General features: G+C 42.7%; 1 protein-coding gene across 1 annotated transcript in view; it reads left to right on the top strand.

Annotated features, from left to right (window-relative positions):
- The window catches only part of LOC144828000 (fibrocystin-L-like), a 1,506,874-nt gene that overhangs the window by 303,953 nt on the left and 1,184,574 nt on the right, over positions 1 to 18,347 (top strand). Inside the window, exons 17-19 of the mRNA XM_078686147.1 lie at positions 11,634 to 11,757; positions 12,173 to 12,316; positions 13,369 to 13,526. Of these exons, the coding sequence (XP_078542273.1) occupies positions 11,634 to 11,757; positions 12,173 to 12,316; positions 13,369 to 13,526 (426 nt within the window). The remainder of the gene's footprint in view (positions 1 to 11,633; positions 11,758 to 12,172; positions 12,317 to 13,368; positions 13,527 to 18,347) is intronic.

Genomic DNA, 18,347 nt, shown 5'->3' with positions numbered 1-18,347 from the left:
GTTAGCGCCAACAGAAAGAACAGGCAGCATGAACCATGACTCAAAGGCGAGGGAGGCAAAATCTTCCCTACCGGGTCACGCTGAGGTCCCACTGGAGCTGATCAAGTTGGCAGTCTACAGTGTCTCTTAGTAATTCGGACAAAAACTGGCGTCAGCATGAGAGCACTACCATCCCGTGACAATGTTGTGGCCCCTTCCGGAGAGCGGGACAGCAGGCGTATCCCTCCGCCGATGCACTGAATCAACCTCCCTCACGGCACCAGATGTGGATAAGGCGGCGGACACCCGTGGCAGCGGTATATCCATGGGGGATAGTCGAGCAACAGTGGCGGTTGCCCCCATCGGAAGCCCGCGGGAGTCGAGGGCCAACGACTCTCGTAGAACCTTTAAAACTGAGAGGACGTCTTCAAGAGTGGGGCTCATGCCCGAGCAGGCAAGCATTCGAGTTCCAGGGTAGTCCAGAGCCGTTCTAGTGGACCAGGCCCAAATCCGGGGAGTCGGCCGCCATTTTGAGCGTTCTGCAGCAACAGCCGCTCTTCACCCCGGCCCCCGGAGCGGGTCCCCGGCCATCCAACCGAGTGGAACGCCAATGGCAGTCCTGGTGCAGCTGACCGGGGAGTGAAACGCTAAGTGTCGCCCTGCTGCAGCTGACCGCGGGGACGGGCCTTGGCGCGTGGTGTCGCCCCCGGGCTATTTGCACAATGGTCCTCCACCCCTAGGCCGCCACCTATGCTACCTCGACAGGAACAGCGTCATGCATTTGGATCGATGTTGCAGCAGGCTGCCATGTAAATAGTTATTTAATAAAACGTTTTACCCTGTTACTTTGCTGGTGTGTTGTATATATTTATAATATTTGCATAGGGTTTGTCGTTATTTTGGGCGGGGTGGGCGGCGGAGCCGAGCTAACTTCTCTTATTTAGTCAGCACATAAATTTACTTACTGGTGCGCATTATTTTGGGTGTACATTTGGAATATCGGTTGGGGTCGGGTTCATCGTACTGAAATAACCCTTCAAGTTTCTGGTGTAGGCTACTCTCCCATTCACTAGCTCCAGAGAGAGTCGTTCCTAAGTAATGAAAGTGCTATATTCTTTTTCGTCCTTGACATGCGGATACCATGTTCGGGCTAATTTTTCTCATTCCATTAACCGTTCGATCAACGCCTCAGTCATACAAAAAGCATTCTTTTATTGACCCAGTCGTGCGCCACACATACGCATTCATACCTTACAAATCATGGCCCATGCGCACATTCATACCATACAATCTTTCACGCTCCCAGAGATAGCTCGTACATATAATGTACCGTCTCACAGAGCTAGCCTATTTTTCTTCGCGTGGAACACGGTGCGGTTTAGGTCTTCTCCATACTTCAGCTGAAATTCCAATGTAACCTGCAGAAAAAGAAAAGAGGGGGGGGCAGCGTTCAAAGCACATCAGCGTGCATAAACACGAAAATGTTTTTATCTACCACGTACTTGACTTATCTCTCTGAGATGCATTCCCTTGTGTCTCGGCAATGGTAGTCTGTTCATTACATAGATCGCCCGAGGGCGGTAGTACAGACCGCGCGTAGGAAAGGGTCAAAAGCCAGGGGTATAGTAGTATGTAACAAGCGAGCCATTTAATTGAAAAAAATAAACGTGACAAACGGTTGCAGGATCAGTGAAGGTTGATTTTTTATTTGAAAGTATAACAGGATCAGTTACAATAAAATCGTCCATACGCACACCAAGGGCGAGTATCATGGGTAACATTACTTCGAAGCTTTAATAATACAATAATCAATAATGAAAAACCGACATCAATAGGGTTGTCCGTATGCCCAGTCAGTACCCTTCCCCACCCGCCATGTGCACAAAGACCGCATACATCCCCCATAACGTCAAGGCTAAGTAACTAGAACGTCATAAGGAGTTGCAAGTCGCTCCCATACTGGTGCCATTTTGGTCGAGGCCAGGCAGGTCCTTTCAAGTGGTGTGGGACCTGCCTGGCTTGGGGAATCTTTCAAGTGATGTGACTGAGGAGCAAATTGTGGACAGCTTTAAAGACTTCAACCCACTACATGTCAAGAAATGTCAAAGAGAAATGAAATGCTTTGCATTTGTAGACTTCAGTTCGGCGAAGACCCAGCAGAATGTTATAAGTAAATGTCATGGCACGAAGTTCAGTGGGCGGTCTGTCATTGTGAAAGCTTCAATTAAGTTGAATGGCTGCAAGAGCCCCGATTACACCAGCAGCCCTGTTAATATGCCGATCTTGGAAAAAGTTCCTCTGTTGGATTGCAATGGCTGCAGTGATGGTCTTGGGAAACTGCTTCCGAAAACTCTAAAGGCCACGAAAGCTTGCTATGCTGTTTCTTTGGAAATGCGGTGCTGGGTGATGGAAGTTATTGAAGAGTTGGCAGTGGTGTTTTTTGTGGATTTTGGACGCTCTGCTACTAATCCTGGAAAGCAATAAATTACATTAATTCCTGAAATTGTTTGATAATCACAAAATCCTCAGAATTGTCTTCAAACTATAGCAATTTCCCTATTTATATTCTTAATTTCTTGTAACTTCTACAGTCCAGAGTATAGTTCAATGTCTCCAATAACTAGCGGCAGGACCAGAATCCCTTTCGGCAGTTCAAAAAGTTCGTTAGCGCCAACAGAAAGAACAGGCAGCATGAACCATGACTCAAAGGCGAGGGAGGCAAAATCTTCCCTACCGGGTCACGCTGAGGTCCCACCGGAGCTGATCAAGTTCGCAGTCTACAGTGTCTCTTAGTAATTCGGTCAAAAACTGGCGTCAGCATGAGAGCACTACCATCCTGTGACAATGTTGTGGCCACTTCCGGAGAGCGGGACAGCAGGCGTATCCCTCTGCCGATGCACTGAATCAGCCTCCCTCACGGCACCAGATGTGGATAAGGCGGCGGACACCCGTGGCAGTGGTATATCCATGGGGGATAGTCGAGCAACAGTGGCGGTTGCCCCCATCGGATGCCCGCGGGAGTCGAGGGCCAACGACTCTCGTAGAACCTTTAAAACTGAGAGGACGTCTTCAAGAGTGGGGCTCATTCCCGAGCAGGCAAGCATTCGAGTTCCAGGGTAGTCCAGAGCCGTTCTAGTGGACCAGGCCCAAATCCGGGGAGTCGGCCGCCATTTTGAGCGTTCTGCAGCAACAGCCGCTCTTCACCCCGGCCACCGGAGCGGGTCCCCGGCCATCCAACCGAGTGGAACGCCAATGGCAGTCCTGGTGCAGCTGACCGGGGAGTGAAACGATAAGGGTCGCCCTGCTTCAGCTGACCGGCGAGTGAAACGCTAAGGGTCGCCCTGCTTCAGCTGACCAGCGAGTGAAACGCTAAGGGTCGCCCTGCTTCAGCTGACCGGCGAGTGAAACGCTAAGGGTCTCCCTGCTGCAGCTCCACCTGGGGGTGAGGGAGAGGGGGCCATCCGCGCCGTCTCTCCTGCGGGCGCCCCACAAGATGGCCGGGCCTACGACCCTGGGTTTGAGAGTCTCATGCTCGATCGATTGAGCTGGCCGGATCAGGAAACAAGAAGGTGGGGGGGGGGTGGCGGCATCAGCAAGGCATCCCCCCACACAACTTGTCGGACATCACCTCTGGATGTACTGGGGACAAGCCTTGGCGCGTGGTGTCGCCCCCGGGCTATTTGCACAACGGTCCTCCACCCCTAGGCCGCCACCTATGCTACCTCACCGGCTGATGGCCTTTGTAAACTTTCTAAAGCCCAAATCCTACTAAAAAGTAGCCCAAAGTAGCCCAACATTGCTACTTTAAGGAAGGAGGGACAGGAACAGCGTCATGCATTTGGATCGATGTTGCAGCAGGCTGCCATGTAAATAGTTATTTAATAAAACGTTTTACCCTGTTACTTTGCTGGTGTGTTGTATATATTTATAATATTTGCATAGGGTTTGTCGTTATTTTGGGCGGGGTGGGCGGCGGAGCCGAGCTGTCTTGCAGCCATCATGGCGTCAAGCTCGGTTCCTCTCACTAGTTTCATATTTCTCATGAGGGGTTGTTCCTAATGTTTCTATTTTAGCGAGGTCAAAAAGAGATCCCATCAGTGGCCTATTGATTTTGCTCGATTCCTTTTGTTTTTTCTAACGATTTTTATGTTATAGTTTGCTAGCATGATACAGCGGCTAGTCCGCATTTTATATATATGTCCTTTTTATTAGGGGTGTCCTCCGGTGGAGTCGGATGATCTACCTCTAATAAACAGTCCGGGTTGAACCAACTACCAACAAACGGGGCAGAGATAGGCATGACGGGTTACAAAGGGGACAAAAGTCTGCACTACCTATCCTTCACTATCCGCAAAGACTAAACAGAGTATTGCGACTTTTTTTGTGAATAGAGAATCACCCAAAGAGAACCAATTCCGAACGATCATAGGCTATTGGCAGTGGGCAGAGAGGCCATGACACACAAAATGGCTGTCACCTACGTGCATGATGGGGCCTAAAAGGGACAATATGGCGTGGCCACTGTTTCGCGACTTTCACTTTACTTTCAACAGTGGCTGTGGTGAACATAAATGAACGCCGCTTATGTATACCTAATTTTAGTCATTTTCCACAAAAAAGCTTTTGATATTTGCTATTAAAAAACCATTGAAATTCACTGAAAAAACCATAGGTTATAGACCATATATAGTTAGGAATTAGCATTTACAAAACCTTGAAAATTCACAGAAAAAACCATAGGTTATAGACCATATATAGTTAGGAATTAGCATTTACAAAACCTTATTTTACTCACACAAAACCATTGAAATTCCATATATAGTTAGTTGCACTAACTATATATCGCGCACCCGCAATCCACTGCTGATGATGTCACATATTACATCATTCATGACATGGTCAGTGACATCCCTGATGACATCACTGATGACATCTCAAATGACATCACTGATGACATCACTGATGACATCTCATTTGACATCAATGGTCACATCACTTATGATATCATTCATGTGACAATACAATGCATCTCCTCACACTTTAATATAACCTCTGTTACACCCAGTGTTAAATACAGAGTATAATTTTTTAAACCATTGACACACCAATACTAGTTACTACATACGCACTCACTGATTCCTATGTCTACACACACATTCACTCATTCACCCATGCAATCATTCATACATACAATCACTCATCTTTACAACACTATCATATGCACTCATACAACTATACAGACACTCACACTCTGCCACTCATCCATGGAGTTACTCACACACCTAGTCAGTCCTGTAAATAATCAATCACACTTCCATTTTCTAATCTATACAGTTAAACATAGAGTACCTTACATTTTCAAACATATACTAACACATACTTACTCTCTTATACAATCATTGATACAAGTACACATTGATCTGCACAGAGTCACACATCTCCCAGCCAGCCACACACACACTCAGTCTCCCATACAAATACTTGGACAATCAATCAATAACCCATATAGTTACTCATATAGCTACTGATCAACACATGCAGCAGTTTACAGAACAACAGACATAATGATGCACAAATTAAGACAGTGTAGTCACTAACCCATGCACTCAGTGAGACACATTTAATCACTCACTCATACAGTCAGTCACGCACCTACTAAATCCTTCATCCCGACACTTATACATCTACTCATTCTTCAATATGTAAAACATATTTAAACTTTACAGAAACACACAGTCACTGGATGATGTCATCAATGATGTTATCAGTGATGTCATTTGAGATGTCATCAGTGATGTCATCAGTTATGTCACTGACCATGTCATGAATGATGTAATATGTGACATCATCAGCAGTGGATTGCGGGTGCGCGATATATAGTTAGTGCAACTAACTATATATGGAATTTTCAATGGTTTTGTGTGAGTAAAATAAGGTTTTGTAAATGCTAATTCCTAACTATATATGGTCTATAACCTATGGTTTTTTCAGTGAATTTTCAAGGTTTTGTAAATGCTAATTCCTAACTATATATGGTCTATAACCTAGTATATATATATATATATATACATATATATATATATATTTCGAGCTCCGTGGTTTCCAAGGAAAACCAATAGAAACAGCACTCGCAGCAGGTTAAACTTAGTTTCAAGTTTATTGCGCAGATATTCTCCAATATATATATATCTGATAATCTCTCTCCACAGGGAAAAGAAGTTGGGTCACACACAATACTCCTTTGTAGATTCCAATATTTATTTTCAAACAACCAACTCCAAACACTTCAAACACCAAATATATATATTAACAACTGGCGGGCCTACTTTCCATAGGAAATCCACAACATTCTATTTGAAATAACTTTGGCGCCTGTGCACGAATCTTCGTGAATTTCTCCAAGAAAATGGCCTGCTTGGTTCCGCTCCTTCCCTTAAAGTTTGGGGGTGATTCGTCAAGTGGGGGCTGAGAAAAAAGGGGGTCCCAAAATATTTTTCACAATGCAATTTTCCATGGGGACCTTTAGCCAGGGCTACAGCCCGAACGGCTGAACGGAATTACACCTAATTTGGCAGAGAGGTAGAGTTTGGTTTGTAGATTGTGCTTTTTGTTAAATGGTGTCAATCCGTTCAGTAGTTTCTGAGTAAATTACAAGTAAAATCATAGCGATATCTAGAGACGGAGTTCTACATGCGGAGGGAGGTCCGTTCAATTACGAGCGCGAGCTGCATGCTGATTGGCTGTGAACTGTCTGTCAAGACTCGAAACCAGGAAGTGTTGGCAGCCATCTTGTTCGTCGCTAGAACCGAGTCACAAGAAAACAGTAAAACAAAGTTGAGAAATAAGGGAAAGGGGCAGGCTTGAAACATTCTGACCATCTAGGCTTGCTCAGGGGGTCGTACATGGATGTTTAGGCTCTATATAAAAAAAATATCACGGCGTACGCGTACGGAAATGCGTACAATTACGAGCAGGAGCTGCATGCTGATTGGCTGTCAATACTCCAAACCAGGAAGTGTTGGCAGCCATCTTGTTTGTCGGGAGAGCCGAGTCACAAGAAAATAGTAAAACAAAGTTGAGAAATAAGGAAAGGGGGCAGGGTAGAAACATTCTGACCGTATAGTCTTGGTCAGGGGGTGGTACATGGATCTTTAGGCTCAATAAAAAAATAAAAAAATAAAAATGGCGGGGTACTCGTGCAGTACTTGTACGCGGTGGAAAAGGTGAAAAAAAACTAGAATTCCGTTTTATTCATCAGGTCCCGTGGGGGCAAATTACGGGGCAATTTTTTTGCATAATGGGGGCTTGTAAGGTGCCCCGAGCACTGGGGAACGGCACTCCTCTGGTTTTATTTTGAAGTATGTGGGGGGGGTTTACCGTCCAACTCCCCGCAGTCTCGGGGAGCGGCACCCCTCGGGTCTTTTTAAAAAAAATATGTGTTTTGAGCTCTCCTTCTCTCTATCCCCGTACACGTTGCGGGAAACGCCACCTTTCTGGGGTAGTAATATGTAAAACGTCCTTCTAGTTCCGGGTACCTGCATTGTCTGGCGTTTTTTATTAATGTTGGTAGGGTGGGCTTGATAATACATCCTTGTTAATTCTCATAGAAGCCTATGTTCAGGTGTTAACATGGGCTTCTGTGGGAAATAACAAGGCCGTATTATCAAGCTCATTATCGCTGTTTTATCGGCAGTTTCCTGCCAATAAAACTGTGATAATTTTAACACCGGTCCTTGGTAATATGCACCTAAGTTTACTGGTCAAAAAAAGAGCAATGGGCCATATTATCAACAAAAGGCGATACATTATCGCCGCTTTTATCGGCAGGAAACTGCCGATAAAGCGATGATAATGGGCTTCATAATATGCCTTTGTGAATACCCATTGCAGCCCAGGTTAACATCAGAACCTGGGCTGCTATGGGAATTTACAAGGGCCTATGGTTTTTTATTAATGTTGGGAGGGTGGGCTTGAGAATACGTCCTTGTTAATTCCCATAGAAGCCTTTGTTCTGGTGTTAACATGGGCACGAAACATGTTGATCTTTCTAGAGTAGGGCCCTCACAACTAGCCACATTGCGACTAGGTAAGGCCCCTCTCCACCTTTTTAATTAGGCAGTTTACCTACGGAATAAAGTTTGGATAGGACAAACTCACCTATTTTAACTCACTTCCCCTAACATCTACACATACTAGGCCCCTCACCCCCACTGCACCACCGGGCAGGAACAGAAGATCCCCGACAAAGAGCCCCGGTTTCGGGTGCCCGTCAGGTATTGCAGCGCCGACCTGACGAGGGGCATACTCAAATGATGAAGCATGACACCTAGCTTGCTAGGTGTGTGAGAGTACTAGTTCCACAAGGAGGGTTCTCCCTCTTCCTCCTCTTTCCTACACACACCTGCGGTCTCATTTGGGACCCCTCTATCGGTTCCTTTCACCCAATCCTTTATTATTTCAGAGGAACTTCGTATCAATTGTGATAATACATCCAACCGGGGTACGTACGCTGGACCTCGTTAAACTTGCCCCTAGTCCCTCCCTTTGTGATACTTATTGATTGAAAAGCCACGTTTTTAGAAGCTTCCTGAATTGAGATAGGGAGAAGGCTGAGATTAGGTGGAAGGGCCGGGACACCTCCCCGAGGTAACTGCACGCGCTTTTTAAAACTCTGTATTATTATTATTATTATTATTAAGGAGGGTCCAGGCTATCGCAGCTCTAACCAAAAAGCTGGTGCCGCACCATTTAGATATTCTATATCTAGTGGCATTTACTCTGAATGAGCCTGCTGATCTTAAGTTTCTAGAGAGTGTGTACCATGTTAGGGCTTTCTTCAGAAAAGAGGGTCCTAAATCATGGAGTGTCTTGTACATCTGGTAGAGGGTCTTAAATTGGATCCTGTTCTTTACTCTCAACCAATGAATGTCCTTCGGAGCAGCGGAAACAGAGTGGTGCCTAGGCTAGTCAAGAACAAGTCTGGCCATTGAATTCTGAAGAATCTGCATCTTAATCAAATATTAACCTTGCAGGCTGATGTAAAGGCTGTTACAATAGTCAATTTTGGATAATACAGGAGTGGAAATAACTGACTTCCTGACTGAGATGGGCAGAAATATTAGAATTTTTAAAAGTATTCTCAAGGTGTTATATGAGGAGGAGACCACTGCATTAATTTGATTTCCAAAGAGTAAGTGGTCATCAATCATGACCCCAAGACTCTTGACTTTCCTGGTTGGTATGGGAAGGGGGCCCATCTCCCCAGGCTAGCACGGGGCAGACCAGAAGTTAGGGTTATTACCAAGTAAGATCACCTCAGTCTTTCCCGCATTAAGCTTAAGATAATGTCTGTTTATCCACCCATTGATACATTTCAGGCAGTCATGTATGCAGGCACCAGTATGGTTGGCATCATGGGAGGTTGGTAACACGATTTGTGTGTCGTCCGCTTAGGAGGTGAGGGAAAAAACGAAGAATTCGACCGGGTGGGCAAGGTCAGTGACGTATATATTGAAAAGAGTCGAGCTAAGAGCAGATCCCTGTGGAACCTCGCAGGGCAAAAAGGACAGAGCTTGATAAGAAGGCATCAACGTTGATTGTGTTTTCCCTGTTTGACAAAAAGGATAAAAGAAATTTCAAGGCAAGATTTTTTTATACCTTATGCTTCCATACGGTGATTCAAGGTGGAACGATCCACTGTGTCAAACACCGCGGATAAGTCCAGCAGGATAGGGGCTTCTCATCCCCCATTGTATAAAATATATTTGAGCTCATCTGTGACCTTAATCAGAGCCGTTTTTGTACTATGGGCCCGATGTAGGTAGCCCTTTACCGATCGGAATCGGCCGAAAATACCGATTTTCGGCCGTTTCCGATCGGTAAAGGGCTATCGAGATGTAGGGGCACATTTTCGGTAATTTTACCGATTCGTTATCATTACCGAATCGGTAAATTTACCGATTCGGTAATATTTACCGATTCGGTAATGATAACGATTCGGTAAAATTACCGAAAATGCAATGTAGGTAGCCTATGTTCCATCAGCACATGGCTTACAGAATCGGTATTTTACCATGGAATACAAATCCATGGTAAAAAACCGATTCCTGTGTACATGCACATCTGTGCATGTACACATGTGCCATGTGACAGACAGACGTGCCCTTAGGGCATGTCTGTGTGCCACATTGCACACATGCCCGTTTTGGGGGTGCTAGAGGGTGTCAAAGTGACACCCCCTGCACCCTTGTGAATTCTTTAATTACCGATTCGGTAAATACCGAATCGGTAATGCCTAATCATTCCTATGGGCTTCAAAGCCCATAGGAATGAATGGGCATTACCGATTTGGTATTTACCGAATCGGTAATTAAAGAATTGTTAAGGATTCGGTAACGAATCCAGATGTTGGGACCTACATCCCATTTACCGATTTTGAAATACCGAATCGGTAAAATTCGGTATTTCAAAATCGGTAAATGGGATTTACCTACATCGGGCCCAAAGTTCGGATCTAAATCCGAATTGAGTAGGGTCCATATATATATATTGTAGAAGGTATAATAAAAAACAGAAAAGGAGGAACAGAATATACATATAAGACTGATCTGCCTTTCTGAGTTTAAAGTAAATAGACGCAATTGAAGGAAATATTGATTTTTATTTGATCACGAAGGGAAATACATAAAGGATTAAGTTGCGACCATGAGTTGGAAAACAAGCAGACCCCCAAGGGAGCAATTATGTATTTGAAGCACCAGGAGGCTTTATACAAACAAAGGGACAGACAGGGAAACAACATCGCTTCCAAAGGAGAAACATATAAAGAATAAACAGAACCACAGCAACGAAGCAATGATACAATCTGAAATTGAACATGTTTAGTAACAAACAGAAAGCATAGTGCACAGTTAATGATATGAAATAGAGAGCGAAGCAATTACATATAGATAGCACTTTTCTTCGCAAGCAGCAAGAAAAGCGGCTGAGTTGACAGTTCTTGGTGCTTATATATTTTTTATTTCTATTATGTTATGATATCATTTTCTGTTTTCACTAAAATGCATTATGGGGATTGTAGTCCTTCAAGAGGCTGTGAGGAAAGAATCTGCCTAATGTGTTCCTCCGTCTTGTAATAACATGTAGTAAGAGGAGGTTAGATAGATTTACATTGAAACATATATCTAGATTTAGTTCACTGAGGATGTTGTGGCAGTGTGTGTGTGCAGGCAAATACATGTGGGCTTTAGACGAATCTGAAGAAGCAGATAATTTGAAGAGGATCAAAACAATTTTAGGTATTCAAGGGGAATATGAGAAGGAAGAGAGGCTAATATAGGCTGAACAGGAGCAATGCATGCCAGGATGGAAATGGAGGAAAACCTCCATGAGGAAGAGCTGAAATACTTTCTTTATTGAATCGAACCAAGAGGTGGAACGAGCTGTACTATAAATCAAGTGGCTAACCGTGTATTGTAAAACTCATTGAGAAGGAAGAATCAGATAAATGTTTTAAACGTTGTAGAAGTGAAGGCAGGAATGTAAACCCGTAACATGGAAACAGTGGAAATGTCCCCTTATCCTAAATGTGTAGAATACAAATTTAGTGTTGGTGGATAATAAAGTTTTGACCTATGTTTATATTTCTTGCTTAGATGATAACCTTGGAGAACTGGACGATGACTAATGCCACTGAAGAAGTCCAGACAATCACCATTGCCTGTGCAGAATCATGTTCACTTTTCGATTTTGCACTTATTTATAATATGGAAAAGACAAGTATGTACTCAAAGTGAAAGATTATAATCAGCACTTCCACTACTAAATTCAAAGTACTTGTATTATTTCATTATATTTTTTCGTTCAGTACCTTTATGACCAGTTTGAAAGTAAATTATGTTGTCAGACTCTTTATAATATTACACATTTCTTTGGATGTGTTTCCTGACACCAAATAAGCCAATTGTTCCCAAATCTCTGTTACTAATTGTATTACTATGGAACATTTCATGACATTTGACACAGTGATTCATGTTATGTAGAGGTCTACTAAATTACTAAGAGTGTACAATCCTAAATATGTTAAAAGATTGCTTTTAAACTCGGCCCTATATTAGGAATCATGCTCACTTAAAGATGTAATAATTATGCATTTATATTTACAGTCCATCTAATTTTGCAATTTGAATCCTAGTTTATCTGTCAGCTGATGCATCAAGCGATGAAGTGCAGTTTGCTTTGAACGACCTGGTGTCACTAAATCCAGACATAGTAGAAGTTACGAGGACTGATGATGCTAACGAGCACATCTATACTGTGACATTCCACTCACACAGAGGTATGCATAATGCCACCATGTCTACAGGTGACTCTACCGTGTGGCAGTCCACTGCATGCTAGACTCTTCTCATGCTCCTGTATTATTCTTTCTATTGAACATAAAAGAATATATTTTATAGGACAAAGTATCAAGGCATCAAGTGCTTTTAGAGCCCCTTTGCATGACCTCTGTCTTTTTGTTTAGTCATCTGCTTCTGTAGGACACTCTTTGGTAGTACGTATGCCACTGCAGGTGGATGACACGGAGCTATCGAGGGCCCGTTTCATATGGTTTACGGATCAATGGCTCTATCTTTTATTAGCCAAGTAACAATGTTACTCATCTCTTTTCTTACTAGTCTAATTTGCTGCATGCACAATCATCAAAATAATACCTAATTCAAATGGTCTAAGCTTATTTTATTGTGACCAATATCAAATAAATACATAAGCTTATTTTATTGTAATGAATATAAAAAGAAAATACAATTTTTAACTTGCAAAAATATATTGGGCAAAACATTATCAATTTATTTGCATGCCATTAGATACCTCACAGTGCATCAGATACATCACAAACATTAATAATCAAAGTAAACCTAACCAAAGATCTGGCCCTTTGGGAGTTCTCCCTTGCACCCTGTGGGACCTGAAGCCTGATTATAAGTCACTCAGAAGGTTTTTGTACACCAGGTGGGAAGACAGTAGGCTGTTGTAAAGCTTTTCAAGGTCTTTGTGACTCAACAAAGGCCAGAGATGGGTATGTTGTTTGCTGGTCATTTTCTTTAGGGCGGGTGTGATCCTTGCATATTAAAGGACCCTGAGATGACTCAAGTGCATAGAGAGGTATTGATGAGGTATATGATCATCACCTGGGCGGAAGTTTTTTTGGTAAATGTTTTCTTTTTCATAGGAGTCATCAAACAGCTCTGAATCAAGCCTAATATTTCCAACTGGGTTTTATTTTGATGGCATACAAGTATCATTAAATTAAAACACAATTGTAAAAATGCTGTATGATTATGAAAAAAGTTTATACATTTTTCTGACCACTATAAATTTTCTTTTCAGGTGATTTTAATTTGCTCAATTATGAGGTTGCTGAGGGAATGAACATGACAATTGACATTGTTGAGCAAACAAAGGGAATCCCTAGCATGCAGGACTTCACCTTGATGTGGGACGGCGTAACCTCTCAACCTATAGCAGCACAGGCATCAGCAGCTGAGGTTTGTGATTTACATGAACTTCATCTTTTTAGGCATAATAGGTGTGCTAGTGATAAAGCTATCGGCTCAATTGCAAAAAGCCAGCAAATTGTGTAGCTGCTAAGCACAACTTGCACTTCCACTAAATGGCAATTGCACAGGGTTGGATATCTGAAAGATGAGCGGTGATTTGTACATTCCAGAATGGGGAACAAAGCACTAATATTACATATTGTTCTCATTGAGAAGTGGGCATGCAGCAAGGTGCATTATGTGCTCCTGCAGTTTTCTGGTTTTACCCCCCGAAAATCGGTTTTAAGTGTTGGAAAGAATGTGTTCATACTTTAGAGTATCGTATAACATTAGCACATTTGTCATGCATATTTTTTTAAAATATTGTGATATGTTTTGTCAAAGTAATGGTACAAAACTCACTGCACTATATGCAGCAAAATAAAAAGTAACAGTCTAGCTTTAGTTGTGCGCTTTTAGTTCTAGTCACACTCACACTGGTGACTGTCTCTATCATTAAAAGTGTTGCTTATGAAACAACAAAATGGGAAAACGTTTTCTGAGCTCTACCATTGTAACTGGTTCTTTTTTTTTTAGAGGCCAAACAGAAACAATATCTGCCTTCACATTCTAGTTATGTGCTGCTCTGAAAAAACTAAAGAATTAAATGACAATAAATGGATACATAACGTGGGTTTCTCTAATGAATTATGTCTGGGTGTTACTTCACTTTTTATAATTGAAAAACATACGCGCATTACTCAAAACAAATTCAACATGTGTGTATTAAAAATTCAAATTCTTTATTCGACCTATATATAGGTCATAAAAGAAAGGATGGAAGTTAATACAGACAAATATAAAATACAAATAGATAAAAGCAACAACAGGATACAAGTATGGCTCTAAAATATACATGCTCTAATAGAGAGACACATTAACCCAATACAATGCATTCAAGTATAAATGTAAGACTTGTATTAAAAATTATAAAACAATACAAAGACCAGTGCATAGTTACCATATCATTATTTTTCTTCCCCGAATGGCTGATTTCAGAAAGGCACAGACGCAATAACAAATTTCAACTGTAAGGTCAGCCGCAGTCGGTAGTGGGAGTACCTGCCGGGCGGTGACATGGGGAAGGGGAGGGGCAGAGTGGGGGGTAGCAATCTATGGGTTATGGAGCTTTATAGGTAAGTAAACATATAAATAAATTAAACAAATTTCGTTGTGCGCACTGCATCGCATTTGGGGATGCAGTGCAGGCAACTAAATTCATTTTATTTATTTATATGTTTACTTACCTGTAAAGCTCTGTATTCCATAGATTACTACGCCCCACCCTGCCCCTCCCACTCCCCACGTCACAGCCCGGCAGGTACTCCCACTACCGACCACGGCTGTGTAAGTTAGGTATGTATCATAACGAAAGGGTGAAATTGTCCAGATGAAACCACTGGTGCTTTGACTTGTAAATAGAGCATTTACGTTGCCTTTTCATAATTTGAAAGAAAGCATTTAAAATATATAAGACTATATGGAATAGAGGCCACTGTGTCTTGTAAGTTCATGATTACCAGTGTAGGGGTCCTTAGAGACTGTGAGCCACATGTATGAATGAAAAACTTTTAACTACCTAATGCCAAAATCATTGGAAACACAATTAGGGAATCACAAATTCGTATGTACATACGATGTGAGACACAAAGTTGTGAGTCAGTAACAAGTCGCTTCACAATAGATGACCAAAATTGTGAAGAGACCTGTTTCAGACTTGCGATTTTGCGAGGTGATTCACAATTTGTGAATCAAGTCGCAAATTGCGAACAACACTGAAAAATAAGGTAATACCACTCCCTGATCATGGGTAATCACCTGTGAACCAGAAAGTGCTTCCCAGGAGCAACCTGGGCCAGCCTGAGTGGAAGAGGAGCCCAGCTGGCATACAGAGCAGAGGTTCAACATACTGAAAGGAGCACAAGCAGCACTCGTGGTCTGCCAAACTGCTGAAAATACACCTGCAGGGAAGAAACGAAAACTAACTTTTGCTGAGACGGAGTTAGAGATACTCACAGAGGAGTGCTGTGAGCACTATGATGTCCTATTTGGGAGGGTAGCAATGACTGTGCCAGAGTCACAAAAAAAGAAAATCTGGCCGGAAAAACAAGCAAAAATTAATGCAATTGGAGTCAGCCACCACTCCATTAATGAAAGAGGTGCTATGACCTCAGGTCAGGGACAAAGGAAATGTGGCCTAGCGGCTGAAGGAATCCCAGGGAATAGGTGGGTGCCCACCCACAGCATCACCAACCACTGCACTAAAGACCATGGTGGAGATCAGCCTGGAGCGGGAGACTGTTGTGGATTTCGAGGGCCTTGACTGTTCATTACCAGGACACTCAAAAAGTAAGTGTCACATAATACCTTTTCACACACCTCAGACCACAACTCCATGCTCACACCCACATAGTCCAGCAGTATGCATCAGACAGTTGTATTCCAAATGACTGGTTTCTTTCAAGTAGTGTGCAATATGGATGATGTAGTCCAAATGTCAGCTTAGGAGCCCTATGTACATGTATTGTGCTACACATCATATAGGTGATTAAAGTCCATCTCATTTGTCCCACAGATCTCCCTCAGGGACATAGTGAGGCCACCAGTTTCGTGGGGGTGGACAATGCCAACATGGCAGCAGAGGAACAGATCCTCATAGACAGTCAAGGCAGTCCCACCCCACCCCAAAGTTGCACTGTCAGTGTAAGCAGAGGCCGCAGCACAGGAAGACTATGATGTCCCTCTGCCACTAAGCTCCGTTTCACATCCAAGTGTGAGCCAAGACCAGCATGTTGCAAGGCGTGAGCGCCAAATGGTGTCATGAGGCATGTGATGCTGGTGAGGATGATGGCAGTGCTCAATTGTTTCTTGGCATTGAGGCATTCCTGCTCCAGAATCAATGCCTGCACAACAAGCAGTTGCAAATAATTAATATGACTATGCATCACATGCAGCAGAGCGTTACTGGGTCTTCAATAGTATTGGGACATATTTGGCCACAATGAGTAACAGTGTAGTGAGCCTCACAACTGCCATATAGGACTTATGGCAAGAAATATTGGTGGACCGTGCCCATCAGAGGCATCATGATCGGAGTGCTCATCACAAATTAATTGGCTAAGTTGATCCACATGACATTTGGCCACTTCCATTACATGCCTGTCCACACGATCTGCCACACTTCAGGTGGAGTTGGGATATTGTATTGGTGATGTGGCCGTTGGCAAAGGGGGGATAACGTCAGCAGTTGAGCTGCTAGAGAGCTCTCTGATAACAAGAGACACTGGAGGACAGAGAGGAAATAGTGAGTGTGAGCAGTGCATTGGAGACTGATGCCCATTCCCTGCACTGTAGCAATTAGCAGCAACCCAGTTGAAGATCAAGAAGGAAAAGGGCATGGTGGACGTAGCCATAAGAGAGTCTGATGGACACATGTATGGAGTTTAGCATATACAGATGACTATTATGTGCCTGGTGATGTAACCAACATTCTGTTTTTTTTTCTGTTGTTGTGCCACTTGGAACTCAAATACCTCATTAAATGAATGACAGAAGAGTAGTCAGAAATTAAAGGTTGATTAAGTTTGCACTTTTGTCTATATGTACATCATTTAAGTGTGCACAGTGTAACTCATAACTACCCTACAAAGTAATGTGTTGCTATGGGATCCTGTCAGCGTCTCCCGTCGACTGCTAAGCTACTGTCTCAAGGCTGTTGTAAAGGGGTTCTTGTTCTTTATCTTCTAAATCCGTGTCCACCACATTGAAGTGTAACCCATGACTGGTCATTATTTTGAGTAAGATGGCACAGGCGGGCACTATTTTGCAGGCTATCTCCGGAGCATTCTGGAGTGCACTGCAACTTATGTGAAGGCACGTGAATCTTGATTTGAGCATGCCGAATGTCCTTTCAATGACAGCTCTGGTGCATTGATGGAAAATGTTATAATGCCTCTCATTATAGTTTGTGGAGGATAAATATGGGGTCAGGATCCACGTTCTCAGCGTATATGCACTGTTAACTGGTGGAAACAATTCTAAGTGTGAGTATGGCAGGAGCTGATATGAAACAGAGACAGATATGTCCATAAAGATGCAGCTACACATCATCTAGTAAATATCTATCATCAAAATGCCCAAGTTACAGGCATTGTGTACTCCTATTTGACTGAAGATGTATGCATCATAGTAAGTAAGTAAGTAAGTTTTTTATTGTTTGATTAATTAAAATCATTACAAAACCCCCCCAATGTCCATAAAAACATAGTAAAAATATAATTACATTTATAAATACATCTAATTTTAACATAGTTCCATAATTGTATTAAAAAGGTATTGTTGCTTTTCATTAAAAACTTGTAAGGGGCTACAATTTGAAAATTGGAGTGGCATAATTAAAAATTTGGGGACATTTTGAAAAAGATGATTGTGTTGTGTAAGCCCCAGTGTTCCAAATTTTTTAATGTTCATGCACCACTATTTGCGGCCTACTGCTAGACGCAGGTAAGCGTGCTGTCCGTTCATTAATGTTATTGGTCGGCTGTTGAGAGGTGACATTGATCCTGCTTATTTTGTTTGCTCTCCATCAGCTTGCCGTAAGAGGTTTTTGACCTTTGTCATGAATTTGACCCCCCTGCAGACCAAGATGATGGAAGCGCCTTCCAGCCAACTTATCACTGCTTGTCTGCTTGAACGAATGTTCAAATCATTGAAGATTAATTTTAAATGCTGTCTCCTCTGTTCCAGGACTGCTGGACAAGCACATAATAA

The sequence above is a fragment of the Lissotriton helveticus genome, chromosome 4_1, assembly GCF_964261635.1.
Source record: "Lissotriton helveticus chromosome 4_1, aLisHel1.1, whole genome shotgun sequence".
Lineage (NCBI taxonomy): Eukaryota > Metazoa > Chordata > Amphibia > Caudata > Salamandridae > Lissotriton > Lissotriton helveticus.
This window is presented reverse-complemented; position numbering and strand designations above follow the sequence as displayed.